Source organism: Amblyomma americanum, chromosome 8 (genome assembly GCF_052857255.1).
Source record: "Amblyomma americanum isolate KBUSLIRL-KWMA chromosome 8, ASM5285725v1, whole genome shotgun sequence".
Classification (NCBI taxonomy): Eukaryota; Metazoa; Arthropoda; class Arachnida; order Ixodida; family Ixodidae; genus Amblyomma; species Amblyomma americanum.
Genome location: NC_135504.1, coordinates 161,979,395 through 161,995,510, shown reverse-complemented (window position 1 = coordinate 161,995,510; position 16,116 = coordinate 161,979,395). Strand labels below are relative to the sequence as shown.

Here is a 16,116-nt window from a genome sequence, read left to right as displayed (position 1 = left end):
GTCAATACTAATTCTTTTCAAAGAAAGCAGAGTACCAAGGACGGTCATCCTAGGATGGGCCTCACACAGATGCTACCTATACCGGAAGAAATATGAAGTCTGCATGGCCTGTAGCCGACTCGGTCACAGGATCGACGTATGTCCGGACCCAAAAAAAGTCAAATGGCGTGGCTGCGGGCAGGAGAACCCTCCCGAAAACCACTCCTGCACGCCGAAATGCCAACTCTGCTGCAGAGACCACATACTCGGAGACAGCAAATGCAAGCTAATACATCGTACACCGTATGAAGCCAAGAAAAGGTACTGGGAGAAGAAAATGAGAGAAGAGGAGGCCACGGCAGGAGCCAGTGACCGATCGCAACAGTCACGGGTGCACCAGAGCCGCCCGCGCACTAAACCACGCAGCGAGGGGAGCGGCTATACAGCTCGAGACAACTTCTTTCCGAGGCTGGGAGGAGAACAACGACAAATTTCCCGGGGACGGAGCGCCTGCAGAGGAAGAAGCAGATCCAGGGGACATTCGAGCTCGAGAGACCGGACCTCCAGCCGGACCCGGGGAGGATCAACGGCCTGGGGCGGCGAAAGCAAAAGGGTGAGTTTCGAGAGCAGGGTCTCCCAGGGCGATGGTAACAATAATGAGAAAGATTAGGAAATGGAAAACTAATGAATATCGTTAAAAACATGAGTGAAACGATCTCCAGTCTTAAGAGGGAGGTACAAAATCTAAAAAGAGCCCTAACTACGACAGAGGCTAAGCCAACGGCAGTTGTCAGCACTCCCCAAACAGGTACACCATCCCTGGTAGCACCTAAAACACAAACCGCACTAAATAATAGCCAGGAGAGCGAAAGTGACATGGTGGTCGAGGATGCCGTCCCGCCCCCATCCAAGCGCAGATTCAGGGAAGAGAGCAACTCAGACCTGACTGCGGACGAAAAGCTGAACAAACTAGGAGCGAAAATGGACAGAAATTTAAAACTCTCGCAAAGGAAAGGGATAGCAAACTAGAGGATTTTGTTCACCAAATCCAGAACCAAATGCCGAACAATTTCCGTTTAATAACTGAGGCACTTCAGAAGCTGAAGAGGGAAAATGCCGCCATACATGCACGGCTCGCTAAATTTGAGGAGAGCATCACCAAGCTTAGCAATGGACAGGTCGCCCAGTAGTACCCAAATTTGGCAGTGGAACTGTCGCGGCTACCGACGCAAGCGGCCGGTGCTACAAAGCGCCTTGTCGATGCTCGAGACAGCCCCGCTAGCAGTTGCGCTGCAAGAGACCGGCGGTTCGGCTAAACTGCAGGGTTATCAGGTTTTCCATAGCAGCAGGGGAGACAAATCAAGGGTATCAACATTAGTCAAGAGAAACGTAGCAACAATAGAGCACGATCTAGAAGAAAAGGTAATCGATAACGTTTTCGTGAAAATTTTAACAGGAAAGAAGGGAGAATCAAACATTTTTCTCTTAAACATATACAGCCCACCCAAACAGAGGAAGATTAGGTTTAGGGCGGTAATTAACAAAGCACTTAAAATAGCAGAAAACCAAGCCTTAGTCATAGTAGGCGACTTCAACGCCCATCACCCGGAATGGGGGTACCCGAAAGAAGACCCAAAAGGGAGACAATTACGGGAGGATATACACAACCTGGGAATTACGATACTAACAGATCCGGAGCACCCCACACGAGCCAAAAATAGCGTCAGCATGGACACTTCACCAGATTTAACCCTCGTCAGAAACGTAGGAATGGCGAAATGGATTAACACGGAACAGAACTTAGGCAGCGATCACTCTGTCATAGCAACAGAGATTAGAACCAAGAACAAACAAATAGGCAACAAACAAACCCCTACGAAGATCACAGACTGGGACCACTTTAGGGAGCTCAGAGGAAACAGAGACGAGACAGTCATAAATAACATCGGAGAGTGGTGCGAAGCAGTTAAGAAGGATGCCAGAAAGGTAACCAAAACGCTAGACGGGGAGAAAGCCGAGATAGCGGACAGTCGACTGCTACACATGCGGAAAGCCAAACAAGGCATGGAGCGCCGACTAAAGAAACAGGGCAGGAACAACCGCAATCTCAAAAGAAGATTGGCGCGGCATAATAAAGAAATAGAGGATTACGCCTTTAAACTGTGCGAACAAAATTGGAATAGCAAATGCGACGAAATGGAGAGGAGCATGAATCTCCCCCAGACGTGGAACATTCTTAGGCATCTCATAGACCCACAAAAATCAAAAAACGCAAGCGAAAGTTACAATGTCCAAAGTTAGACACGCGTGTGGGGAATACGATGACGAAAGCTTCATGCGCAAACTAGCTGAAACCTACATAGGAGACACAGACAAATGTCGGCTTCCCGATTATGAAGGAGCCCCGAACGAGGCCCTGGACGCGCCCATTACGGTAGCCGAGGTAAGGGCGGAAATAGTCAGACTGAAAACCAGATCGGCTTCTGGCCCAGACGGGATTACGAACACAATGTTAAGGAACCTCGACGACAACTCCATAAAGGCCCTCACAGATTACATGCAGGAGTGCTGGGAGAAGGGCGAGATTCCCCCGCTGTGGAAAACGGCCACCGTGGTCCTAATACATAGGCCCGGGAAGCAGCCGCAGATAGGGAACCTTCGACCTATATCCCTCACAACGTGCGTAGGGAAACTAATGGAGCATGTCGTCCGGACCAGAATATCGAACTACATGGAAAAGAATAGGAAGTGGCCAGATGAGATTTATGGGTTCCGACCCCATCTCAGCACACAAGACGTCATGCTGCGACTAAAACAGGATACCATTGACTCCAGAACCAGGGACGCAAAGGTTATCCCATGTCTCGATCTCAAAAAGGCATTTGGTAATGTTAAACATGAGGCAATATTGAAAAGACTCAGCCACGCCGGAGTAGGCTACAATACCTATCGCTACATAAGAGACTTCCTCACAGATAGAACTGTGAGCATAAGCTTCCAGGAGATTAAATCCGGGGAAATAAATAAAGCTAGGAAGCAAGGGAACCCCTCAAGGGTCGGTGCTATCACCCATTCTCTTTAACATGGTCATAAGAGAACTCCCGGGCGAACTTGAAAAAATTGGCAACCCAAACTTAGAATATAGCCTTTATGCGGACGACATTAATCTATGGATCAACCGAGGAAGCGATGCAGAGATTATAAACCCTACAGGCAGCTGCCAATATAATTTCAACGTATGCAGAAGAACGGGGCTTAGAATGCTTGCCCGAAAAATCTGAAATATTCATATATAACGATAAGGCTCTGAGGAACAAACCACCCTCGGAAATTCAGATTTCTGTAGGAGGAAAGGAGGTATCCAAAGTGGACACAATGAGAATCCTAGGCCTTCATATGCAGTCTAATGGGAGAAACACGATAACCATAAAAAAGCTTGAGAGCCACATGATGCAGACCCTCAATCTCATCAAACGTGTCTCGAGCAAAAGAGGCGGTCTTAAAGAAAAAAACCTACTTAGGCTCATACACGCTTTCATAATAAGTAGAATCAGCTACGCCACGCCGTACCTAAATCTCAAAGCAGCAGAGAGGAACAAAATCGACGCTCTCATAAGAAAGTGCGTCAGGAAAGCTCTAGGCCTGCCCATGTGCACATCCTCAGAAAAACTCCTAGCACTGGGCATACACAACACGCTTACAGAGCTCGCAGAAGCAGTCCCGACATCACAGCTAGAGAGACTCAGCACAACACATACGGGAAGAGCCACACTAGCCAAAGTCGGACTTCAAACGGACAGGGGAGCTAGACAGAGGGAGGATATCGACATGGAGATTAGGAGCAATCTCAGGATTCCCCCATTACCCAAGAACATGCACAGAGAAATAAACAAGGAAAGAAGACAAAAGCGGGCAGAGGTAATAGAACGCATCTACGGTGACAAGCCTCAGGAGGAGGTCGCATACGTAGACGCAGCGGGCGATAGACATAGTCGGTACACGACCGTCGTGGTAGTGAACGGAGCGGGTAGCCCCATCACAGTCGCAACTATCCTGGGGACAAACACCGAGACGGCGGAGGAGGTCGCAATAGCACTAGCTTGCGTCGGTTCCAAAGCTAAATACGTCATAAGCGACAGCAAAGCTGCGGTCCAAAATTTTAGTAGAGGGAGAGTCTCTCCCCTCGCCGCCAAAATTTTAAGACAAGCGACATTGAATAGAACAATCAATATAATCTGGACCCCCGCGCATGAATCTGTCCGTGGCAACGAGGCGGCCCACGAGGTAGCTCGAGATCTCTACCACCGAGCTGCACAAGACGGGCCACCGTTCGCAGATCACGGCAGAGAAGGGAGACTAATCTCCTGTCAGGAAGTTACAGAATATTATAGACAACATCGCAGGTACTTTCCCCCACCTAGCAAAGCACTCAACAATCAACAGGCGGTGGCGTGGAGGCGTCTACAAACAGATGTCTACTCATACCCAATTCTAAGCAAACATATCATTCCAGAAATAGAGGACGATAAATGCAAGAAGTGCGTGGCGAGAAGGACCCTCGACCACATAATATGGGAGTGTAGCCAATCCTCAGGCAGGGCAAAGAACATTAATAGTAGAGACGCCTAGGAGGCCTTGCTCCGGAGCACGGACCCTGAGCTCCAGCTCACCGCGGTCCGACTGGCTGAAGAGGCCGCCGGGATACAAGAGATCCTGGCCAGCATCTGACGCGACTACCCCACTCGGCCGGATCTCTCCTGATCCTCCTCCCTCAACTGAGGGTATGGGACAGGGGAGGTCTGGATGACGTGGTCTCATTCTGTTGGACAATAAAGGTTTTTCACTCACTCGCTCTCACTCGCCCTTTTATAGCCTCGGTGTTAGTGAACGTAAGCCTTGTCGTCGTCATCTTCTCTTCTCCACCAATCATCTCTCTCCACCTCACCGAATGCTTCTTCACCAATAGTCTCTCTCCACCTCAGCGAATGCTTCTTCATCTTCTTTATTCTTCGGTTACTCCACGTCGTCTTCTTCACCCTCTTTCATATTTTATTTTGACCTCCTTAATATATGTGACAAGGGCCCCCTAAAGAGTTTTTTCATGAAAAACTACTCACGTCATCCTCATCTTCAAGCCATCCAGCCAACCGACTATCTTCTGTGGCGATTCTGAACCCAGCACACACCACACCGCAGAGGTCCAGCACACACCACTAACACAGCACACCAAATTGCGTTTCCAGAACACTAACACACCACTACCGCTGTCCGCCCAGAGTCCTTAACAAACATGTTCGTGTCCACAACACACTCCCTTGTATGATCGCATAACACCAACAACAGCAACAACCACAACAAGATAAATCTCAGAGATGCATTAACACCGCAACAACAAATCAACAACACCAAAAAGATACATTCCAGAGATAGCTAGAGCTGTTTGATTCTCTTCCTGCAAAATTACGGTTCCTAATACTCTGGTACTTGAGTGCGAAGAACAAATTCTTTATCCAATGCCAATAGCCACTCTTTAAAGCGGTAGGTCGATGGCTGGCGTCTTGCCCAGAGGTACGGGACCAACTCTTCCCGTCGGAACTGTGCCCTGGCACACATCACATGAGCGAACAAAGCGCTTAACGTCACTCTGAACACCCGGCCAAAAGAACTCTTCGGTGATCCCAGACACCGTTTTTTGAACACCCTGGTGTCCGGCCATAATGGTGTCATGACCTAAGCGTAGCACGGTCTCTCGTATATCTCTCGGTAACACCAGCTGTTGGACCCGCTTTCCTGAACTAAATATGCATTCCCTGAGCAGAAGACCATTTACCAATTGATATTCGAATGACGTGCGACTCTTCTTTTTTTTTCACTCTTTCCCCGACTCTTTCGAAGCAAGCCTTCAAGCTCGGGTCTTCTTTTTGCCTAATAGCAATTTCGAACGGTGTTACACTCAGGCACATCGTAACAGGAGTAGAGAGCGGACGCTGCGTTGCTCGGGCTGTCGCTTGAGCTCTTGTCTCCACTGCCGACGAGAAACTGACTGCACCCGGCTGAGCTGTCGCGGGCCTTTCCTCCTTTTGATGTTCTTCAACGTCGAGCATCTTTCAGTCGGGATCGGGGTCTTCGACACTTCTTGCACCCGTAATGTTTCCCAGGATGAGATCGAGATGGGTTGGTCTACGCATTTTGCCACTACCTGCCCACTAAAATATGGTGTGGACACTAGAATCCTGGCTTCAGGAAGGTACCTTACTGTGCTATCTACAAGATTGACGGCCGATGCTTCCCCTGTAAGATCCTCGTCCTTCACCAGGCTTCTACGAACCAAGACTGTGTTAGCTCCGCTGTCTCTAAGCACCAGTACAGGACGGTCCCCTATTTTCCGAACCACCACTGGCATTGCTGCTTTCGACTTGGGTGTTCCACTCACTGCCTCATTTTCCAGCGGCGTTTTTTTTCTTCTCTCCTTTCAGCTGCGGTACTTCGGGTGGTGTGACAAGTTCTACCCTAGAGTCGACAACGCATGTAGCTCGGTCCTGAGTTCTGTATCGGCACTCATCCAGAGTGTGACCCCTCCTCCTAAAACCTTGACACACAACCTGTGTTTTTTCGGCAGCGCTACTAATTCCACAGTCAGCTGCACGGTGTCCCACCTTGCCGCAGAGAAAACACCTTACTGGCGCTTTGATGCAGCGCCATATACTCTTGGTTTTGCCGCATCTGTCTCTAGGGTCTTTTGGGTTTCCTCCTTTGCCTTACTCAAATTTCTTAGCCCTTGAGCCTCGATGAATTGGTCTGCAGTGTCGGCGAACTCTTCCAATGAACAACACAACTTTCTCTCAGGAATAGCGCCGGCTTTGAGCTGCAACATGCTAAACATTGTTCTGTGACCAGCTTTGCACGCACCCCTTCAAAACTCTTTTCTGTGTTTGACATATCAAGCCACCTATCAAAATAGTTGGTAAGCCTGCAAGAAAACTGCTTCGTGGTTTCCGAATCCTCAATTTTCGCGGTGCGAAATCTCTCACGAAAACCCTCTGCTGTAAACCTGAATCTTTGGAGGAGTGCCTTTTTGACTTTCTCGTAGTCCATGGAATCAGCAGCAAGCATCCTTCCAAACGCATTCAGCGCCTCTCCAACTAAACACAAGCTCAATGCCATGGCCCATTCACTGCGCTCCCAGCATTGCCCCAAAGCTATCCGCTCGAACCGTTGCAGATATGCATCCAAATCATATCTCTTGTCATCGAAAGGAGCCATCAGCTTTCTTGGGCAAACTCTGGCCGGTCTGGGAGATTCTGTACCCGCCAATGAACGCTGATCATTGTCCGTAATATCGTCATATCCTCCCGCGACATGCGCCTGTTTCCACAAAATAAACTCCTTCTACCGTTCTATCCTTATTTTCTCTTGTTCTTCTGCCTCGCGGGTTCTTCTAGCTTCTCGCTCTTCTGCCTTGCGAGCTCTTTTTGCCTCGCGCTCTTCTGCTTCGCGAGCGTCTGCGCGTGCTTGCGCCCTTTCCTCTCTTTGCCTATCTGCCTCCTCTCTCTGCCTCTTTGCCTCCTCGTCATAGAGACGCATCGCCTCTTCTTTGCTTAACCCCAGCTTGACCGCCAGTTCTAACTTTTTTGCCAAATCCATACTTTCTGCCGTCGAGAGATCAGAAAGATCCGAGACAAAGCAAAAAGAAAAAAAGGAAATGAATCCTGGCACAGGCTCGCCACTTATCTTTGTCACGGATCTCTCCGGAGAACACTAGGACTGAAAGAATGGACTAGGCGACGGGTGTACCCACACACACGCACATTTAACACACCCTACGTGGAACACACACTAGAACACAAAACTAACAAAACTAACAAAAAGCACAAAGACTATAAATACACACGACCCGGGCACACTGCTATACTAGCGTCTACAACTAGTGTTCTACTATTAGCGGTCGGCGTTCGTGCTCACGGTTGGCTCGGTGGGGCTGCGGCGTTGTATGGATGCAGTAGGCGGCATCGAGGTGGCGTTCGCCGTGCTTGAGCTGGCGTCGCTGGCGGCGTTCGACGCGCTTGGGCTGGCGTCGCTGGCTGCGTCGTACTAGCTCCAGGTCCAAGCGCCCGTGGAAGTGATGCCGGTGTTGTTGGCTTTGGGGGCACCACCCGGATGGGTGGCAACAGCGCTGGAGATACCCCTGGCCGTAGCAGGTGGTAGCGTCCTCCGTTGACTCCCCGGAACGGGCTCAGGCACGGCAGGAAGTCCACGATGCGATGTCGTAGAACGCGAGCTCACCGGAGCAGTAGCCGGCGTCGCTCTCTTCCAGCCAAAGTGTCCCTGACCCGCCGGAGCCTCCGCTTCTCTGCTGTTCCCCCAGTGCCTCGCTCTCACTCGCCCTTTTATAGCCTCGGTGTTAATCCACGTAAGCCTTGTCGTCGTCTTCTTCTCTTCTCCACCAATCATCTCTGTCCACCTCACCGAATGCTTCTCCCCCAATCATCTCTCTCCACCTCACCGAATGCTTCTCTCCCAATCATCTCTTTCCACTTCACCGAATGCTTCTCCCCAATCATCTCTCCACCTCACCGAATGCTTCTTCTTCCTCTTCTTTATTCTTCGGTTAATCCACTTCGTCTGCTTTACACCTCTTTCCTTTAAAATTTAATTTAGGCTCCTTAATATATGTGACACCTAGTTGGTCGTTCATGATCTTGGATGAAGCAGCGCAAAAGTGCAACTGACAAGTAGTAGAAGGGCGGCGTGGACGGAAGCGTTTCCGCTTATGTGGTCCTTGTTTTAATTGTCCTTTCTCTTTTTGCGCCGGTTAATCCAAGCACAAGGAGAGGCAGTCGCCACTGTTCCATTGTGTGCGCTCACTATTTCTACGCACGCTTGCAATAAAGAGGAATGCGTCCGATGTCTCTCAGGGCGCCTTCGACCCAGAGACGCACGTGTACAAGCCTGCCGACGTACAGTACATCATCGACGAGGCCGCTGTCAGGGGCATCCGGGTCATGGCCGAGTTCGACACACCAGGTGGGAGCACGTTTCAAGCTATGGGTAGCAGCATGGGGATATGGAAGCGGTCTGGTCTGCCTAGTCATATCTCAGACAACAGCCCAGACCAGAACTGCAGCTTGCTCCATCAGTAGAAATATAACTTTCGCACGGCTACTCGAACGCGGTTTCCAATGCTAGCTTGCATGGTTACCAAGACATTTACAGTCTTGGACTAGAGGATGTGTCCTAGGTAAAGTTAAGCGCAATGTATTTTTTTTTTGGGGGGGGGGGGGGTAACATCCAGGTTGATGCAGATATCGGGGAATCAGGGTGTAGAAGAGTATTATCTGAAAATACTGGAAGGTGTCTATAGCAGCTGCGCAGCTACCATAGTCCTCCATAATGTCAGCAATATAAGTCCAATAATCAAGGGGCAGAAACGTGGAGGCAAGCGCAAATGGTTCAGCTCAAGTTAAGTACAAGACAACGCAGCGAGAGATGGAAGCAAAAATGATATGTGTAACGTTAACAGACCGGAAGCGCGCAGAGTGGATGAGGGAACGGACGCGAGTTAATGACATCCTAGTCGAAATCAAGAGGAAGAAATGGGCTTGGGCAGGGCATGTAATGCGAAGGCAAGACAACCGCTGGCCTTTAAGGGTAACGGAGTGGAGTCCAAGAGAAGGAAAGCTTAGCAGGGGGCGGCAGACAGTTAGGTGGGTGGATGAGATTAAGAAGTTTGCGGGCATACGGTCGGTGCAGCTAGCAAAGTACAGTGTTATATCGAGAGGCATGGGAGAGGCCTTTGCCCTGCAGTGGGTGTACTCAGGTTGATGATGATGAAGGAAATGAGTCATGGAGGGACACACGATCTAGCGAATGCTATTTACCGCCTGCTTACAGGAGGTATTCCTTGTGGCTTGAGTCGGGATAAGAGTCAATAGATAATACCTAAATAATCTGCGATTCGCTGATGACATTTCTTTGCAGAGTCACTCCGAAGATGAATTGCAAAGAATGATCAATGAGTGAGACAGGCAGACCAGTCGCTAAGGCTATACTGCTGGGCTAGTTGGTTATTTGCATTATTATGGAACAAGATACCAGCGCAAGAAACAAGGACAAAGGGAGAAGAGAACACGAACGCCGGGCTTCAACTGAAATTTATTGCACACTTGCGGGACTTTAACATACAGAGAAGCATCGCTATTGCCACCAACCGTTCAAAGCAATCAACACACGCTGGGCCAAAACTGACGGATGCATCAATACTAAGAAAAGGCAAATAATACCAACAGCGTACAGGATCACATCGCGTACAATATTTTCTTTTTATTTTTACCTGCCTGAACCTACAATCGCGACTGCCTGTAAAGAATCAATTTTCTTTTTTCCGAGCCCGACAGATGGGGCACTGACACAGTTATCTTTTTCATTCAAGATACATAGAACTTCGAAAATTTCGCCGCTTCGCTGTGTGCCCGCGTTCGTGTTGTCTGCTCCCTTTGCCCTTATTTCTTGCACTGCTACCATGTTCCATAATAAGGCAGACCAGAACGGTTGGTCTTAAAATTAACATGCAGAAAACCAAAGAAATGAACAACAATCTAGCAAGGGAACAGTTCACAACTGGTAGCGACGTGCTGGAAGTGTTAAAGGGACATGTCCATGTAGGGAAGGTAGTAGCCGCTGCTCCTGATCATGAGAAGAATTTAACTAGCAGAGTAAAACTAAGATGGAGCGCATATGGCAGGTTCACTCAGATCATATATGGCTGTTTCCCAATACCCCTAAGAGAAAAGTATTCAACAGCTGTATCTTAGCGGTACTCACCTACGGGATAGAAACATGATGGCTAACGAAAAGGGTTCACCTCAAGTTATGGACAACGAAGCCAAGTATGGAAAGAAAAATGATAGACGTGACGTAAGATACCGGAAGGGGGCAGAGTGGGAGAGGGAACAAACGCGGGTTATTTACACCCTAGTCGAAATCCAGAGGAAGATATGGGCTTGCTCAGTGCAGGTAATGTAAAGGCAGGATTACCGCTTGTCCTTAAGGGTAACCGAGTGTATTCCAAGAGGAGGCAAGCGTAGCAGGGGGGGGGGGGGGGGGCAGAAGGTTAGGAGGGCGGATTAGATGGACGCAGCTGGCAAAGGACAGGGTCAATTAGGGGGAGGCATGGGAGAGGCATTTGCCCTCCAATTGGCGTAGTCAGGCTTGATGAGGATTTGTAGGAGGGTCCAGGTTGAAGGAGAGCTGAATGGCTGCAATCAGGTGAATTTTAATTGCTGTGCCACTAAAGCGGCTTTCTAGACATTAGTTTTCAATCGTTTATGTGCGTCCATGTTATGCATTAGGTTCCGAATCGGAGCTTCCGGTGTCGTGCCGTTGCCAAATCCTATCCTGCCACACCACCAACACGCCCAGGTCCCAATCTGCGCCCAAATAAATTTTTCTTGATTTCAGCTTGGATAACGTTAACTGGAGTTTTTTTTTTCTCATGTCTACGGTAGCCTTCCCCAATCATTTCGGAGTGCAGATCTTAGGCGCTCGTTCGAGAATTCCGCGCAGTGGGCGTAACCGACAACCTGAGAGGTGGCGTGTACGCAGGTAGTGACAGAAGCAAACCGCACCTGCCCCGACGAGGGCGGAGGTAGCTGCCAGGGGAAAATACCGGAGGATGTGTAGCAGCGTAATACGCAAACTCCCAGGAGTGGGTGGTAGTAGCAGCCACAGCTGGAGATGCGCTCAAACTTAGCATTATCGACTACCGTATGCGTCTGTCAATTTTGTCATTCAATCAAGACGTCGAACTAAAACCAGAGTTGAGGCGAGAACCAGAACTAAACAGAATTTTGGTTGTAAAGCTGAACGGGACTGAGTAAATACACTTTTGCCATGCTTTATTTAAACCCAAACTCGAATATATTGGAGAAAGTGCTCGGAACTGTTTTCGGACACGGCTGAATGCCACCTTGATACAACACGACGTAAAGTGTTGTTTTCTGCGGGTGTGTGAGTGGTAGATAAAAAATGGCCAGGCTTAGCTTGGTTAAGCCAAGAATGCGTTGCATATCTCGATGGAGTTCCGTGCTGCTCTGTTGACTCGATAGGCTATTGACTCGATCGCCATTGAAACTGCCCGTGTAGCAGCGCTCGATCGCCTTTGAGTCGATAGACTATCGGTTCGAGGGCCCTCGAAATGCCAGTGTGACAGGGGTATAAGAATGTCCCGGAGAAGGAGCGCAGCTCTTTTATACATATGCCGTGACGTCAATAATAGCGCAGCGCCCCTAGCGGGAGGAGCGGGAGTCAGGTGGTGGCTGCGGCCGCGCGCGACCGCGCCAGTTGGGGTCCAGCTTTTCCTCCGTGACGTCACGCGCCGGCGCAGCGCTCCTAGCGGGAGGAGCGGGAGTCAGGTGGTGGCTGCGGCCGCGCGCGACCGCGCGAGTTGGGGCCCAGCTTTTCCTCCGTGACGTGGATGGATGGATGGATGGATGGATGGATGGATGGATGGATGGATGGATGGATGGATGGATGGATGGATGGATGGATGGATGGATGGATGGATGGATGGATGGATACGGCTGAACCCTTTACATCGGGCGGTGGCTCAAGCCACCTAGCCATGTCTTGTGAAATTTTACTCCTGTCTTGCTTTTAGCCACCAATCAGATAATCTCCGCTTGGTTACTTCTAACCTCTTAAAATCCACTTTCTCTTCACTATCTTTAAACCCCAATGCCTTGGGTAAGTCAGCCCCGCTGCCTTCCACTGTAGGGTGAAGCCCTTTACAGAAAAGTATCAAGTGTTCAGCTGTTTCCTCCTCCTCTCCGCACGCAATGCACAAAGTGTCTATCTCCTGGTACCTGACTCTATACGTCTTAGTCCGCAAAACTCCAGTCCTGGCCTCAAACAACAAAGAACTTCCCCTACAATTATCATAGATATTTTCTTTGACAATTTCCTGTTTAAAGGTCCGGTATGTTTCTAGTGCCGATTTCGTCAGCATCCCTGTTTTCCATAAAGCTCTCTGTTCCTTTAACCTTTTTCTTAACCGATAATTGCTGATTTGCCCCCTTACTGCTGTCCAGATATTTGCTTGTCAATTTTCTAGTTCGCTTTCTCCATTTCGTGTCAACATTCTTTATATACAGGTATCTGAAAACTTTCCTAGCCCACCGCTTTTCCTCCATCCTTCTCAATCGTTCCTCAAATGCTATCTTACTGCTAGCCTCTCTGCTCTCGAAAGACGCCCATCCCATATCACCCTGTACCCCCTGATTTGGTGTATTGCCATGTGCTCCCAAAGCTAACCTCCCTACTCCCCGTTGCCTAATTTCCAGCCTTGCTTGAACATCTGGCCTCATACACAGGACCGCATTCCCGAATGTCAGGCTAGGGACCATCACCCCTTTCCAGATCCCTCTTACCACCTCATACCTATTGTAATTCCACAGTGCCCTATTTTTCATGACAGCTGCATTCCTACTAGCTTTATTCATTACATATTTTTCATGCTCTGTCAGATACTCAACACTGTTATTTATCCACACCCCAAGATACTTGTACTCATTCACTACTTTTAGCACGAACTCCTGTATTCTATGCTCGCCGCCCTCTTCATTAAATGTCATGACTGCAGATTTTTCCTTACTATACTTGAAGCCTAATCTATCTCCCTCTGTACTGCATATGTCTAACAACTTCTGCAGGTCTTCCTTGTTGTCAGCCATTATCACTATATCGTCCGCATATATTAGTCCCGGTAATGTCTGTTTAATCAATTCCCCTTGCTTGAAAAAAGATAGGTTGAAACCTAGTCCGCTCCCCTCTAGCTTGGCCTCCAAATCTTGCAGGTACAACATGAACAACAAAGAGGACAGAGGACATCCTTGTCTAAGCCCCCGCTGTATCTCTACAGGCCCTGATACATTTTTTTCCCATTTTATGAGCACTCTGTTACCTCTATATATATCTTTTAAAAGATTAATTACTCCATTTTCCACATCCAATGTGCCCAATATGTCCCACAAATGCTCCTGAGTAACGTTGTCATAGGCTCCCCTAATATCCAGAAATGCTAGCAATAAGGGCCTATGTTCCTTTTCCGCAATTTCTATACACTGTGTCAATGAAAATAGATTGTCCTCCAACCTCCTTTGTTTCCGGAACCCATTCTGTAGTTCCCCTAGCACCCCCTCGTTCTCCACCCAAGCCTGCAGTCTATCCTTTATAATTTGCATCACCACCCTGTAAACCACAGACGTCACTGTTATGGGGCGATAGTTACTTACGTCTGCTTTGTCCCCCTTTCCCTTATATTTCATGTTCATTCTACTTAATCGCCATTCATCGGGGACTTTCTCATCCACTATCATTTTGTTCACTACCTGTATTGATGTTTGCTTGGATTTTGGTCCTAACTTCTTTATCAACATAATGGGGATACCATCTGGTCCTGTTGATGTGCCGCTAGGAACCTTCTTCTCTGCCCTTTCCCACTCTCCTTGCTCAAGTGAAGCTATTGCTGTAACCGGTATATCCTCCTTCGATAAATTATGTACCACGTGCTTTGCTGTAAATTTTTCCGTCATCCTTGTTCCTATGTGTTTTATTGCTTCATCCCCTTCTAGTCGAATACCCTCATCTGTAACAATAAACCTTTGTTCTAGCCTAGTTTTATTACTCATTGCATTTAGATGTTTCCAGAATTTTTGGGCTGCTTTTCTATCCTTTTTATTTACTTTTGACATCCATTGGGCACCCTTTCTTCTAATTTTCTCATTAATCAAATAGGATGCGTTCCTTCTACACTTTACGAAGGTATCCCATTTTCTGTCTACTTCGGGTTTTGGTTCCCCCCTCTTCTTGGAATATCTGTGTTCCCTGGATGCTTCCTTGCGCTTTTCTATTGCCCTCTTGACCTCCTCATCCCACCAACTCTTGGGTTTGCATCTTTTCCCTTTTAGCTTTACTCGCACCTTAGCTAGCTCTAGCTCCAGTAATCGAGTTAATTTGGTATAAGTCCATTCTGTTTCACTATCCTCAAAAATTACTTTCTCGATTTGTTTGGCTGCTGCTTCCAATTGCTTTTCTGAGTAAAAATTTCCCCCTGATTGTTTATCTTGATTCAGTCCTACATTGCTTTTTCTTCTGAAGCTCAACTTGATACGCTTGTGGTCACTACCTAGACTTCTGGAACCATCTTCATCTATGCTCATTACCCCTAATCTGTTATACGTACGTCACGCGCCGGCGCAGCGCCCCTAGCGGGAGGAGCGGGAGTCAGGTGGTGGCTGCTGCCGCGCGCGACCGTGCAAGTTGGGGCCCAGCTTTTCCTCCGGCTGTCGTGACGTCACGTCACGTGGTTGCGCTAAAGGTCATTGGTGGCTGCCCGGCCGCGCCCAAGGGCTGAACTGAGTGATTGCAATATGCAACGCATAAAAACTTTAGGGGACACCTAACTTCGCCTTTGGAACATAACGCGATAGAGATAAAGGGTCCATGCTTTCGCTTGGAGACCCCCTGGCGCATCCGTTCGCAGAGTTAACAAGCTTGTTGCCATCCCATACACCTTTATTGCATATCATCTTCAATAATAAATGGCGGCGATAATTAGTAAGTCAAACTGACCTTTTAATTCAATCCGCCTACTGTGGGGGTGGCAGATGCTCGTACATTTATCCGACTGAACGAAGAATATTCCTAAGCGGTTACCGACTGAAAGGATCGCATTTCAGTTTCACTTGACCGCATATCTTCTTTTCAGCGCAACTGCTCTGCTACCTCACTGCCCTCTCTACCATTCAGGATCTTCCAGTTACGAATGCGCTGACGGCAGGCCCTCCGCCGAATGGCACCTTTTGTGCTATTGCATCAGTAGAAGGTATTGCAACGCAGATTCATCCGCCTAAAAGATGGGTATCCATCTCAAAACATTCAGCTATTTGACTAGCTGGTTGTCAAACAACATAAAGGAATTTCGGCGATAAAATCATTTTGTAACGTCGTCCACCGACAGTTCAGTCAGTGGTAAAATACCTGCTGGTCAACCAACTTGCGCGCAAAGAAAGGAGCTTTGCACTTCCAGAACGAATTTTCGGCTGTACGGAGACATTTTCCACCCCAGCGAATTAAAATATT

The 16,116-nt window shown here is 48.5% G+C and overlaps 1 protein-coding gene across 7 annotated transcripts in view; it reads left to right on the top strand.

Annotated features, from left to right (window-relative positions):
• The window catches only part of LOC144102136 (beta-hexosaminidase subunit alpha-like), a 279,853-nt gene that overhangs the window by 112,697 nt on the left and 151,040 nt on the right, over positions 1–16,116 (top strand). For all 7 annotated transcript variants that reach the window (XM_077635441.1, XM_077635446.1, XM_077635442.1 and 4 more), the window contains one exon: positions 8,895–9,003. In XM_077635441.1, coding sequence (XP_077491567.1) covers positions 8,895–9,003 — 109 coding nt within the window. The remainder of the gene's footprint in view (positions 1–8,894; positions 9,004–16,116) is intronic.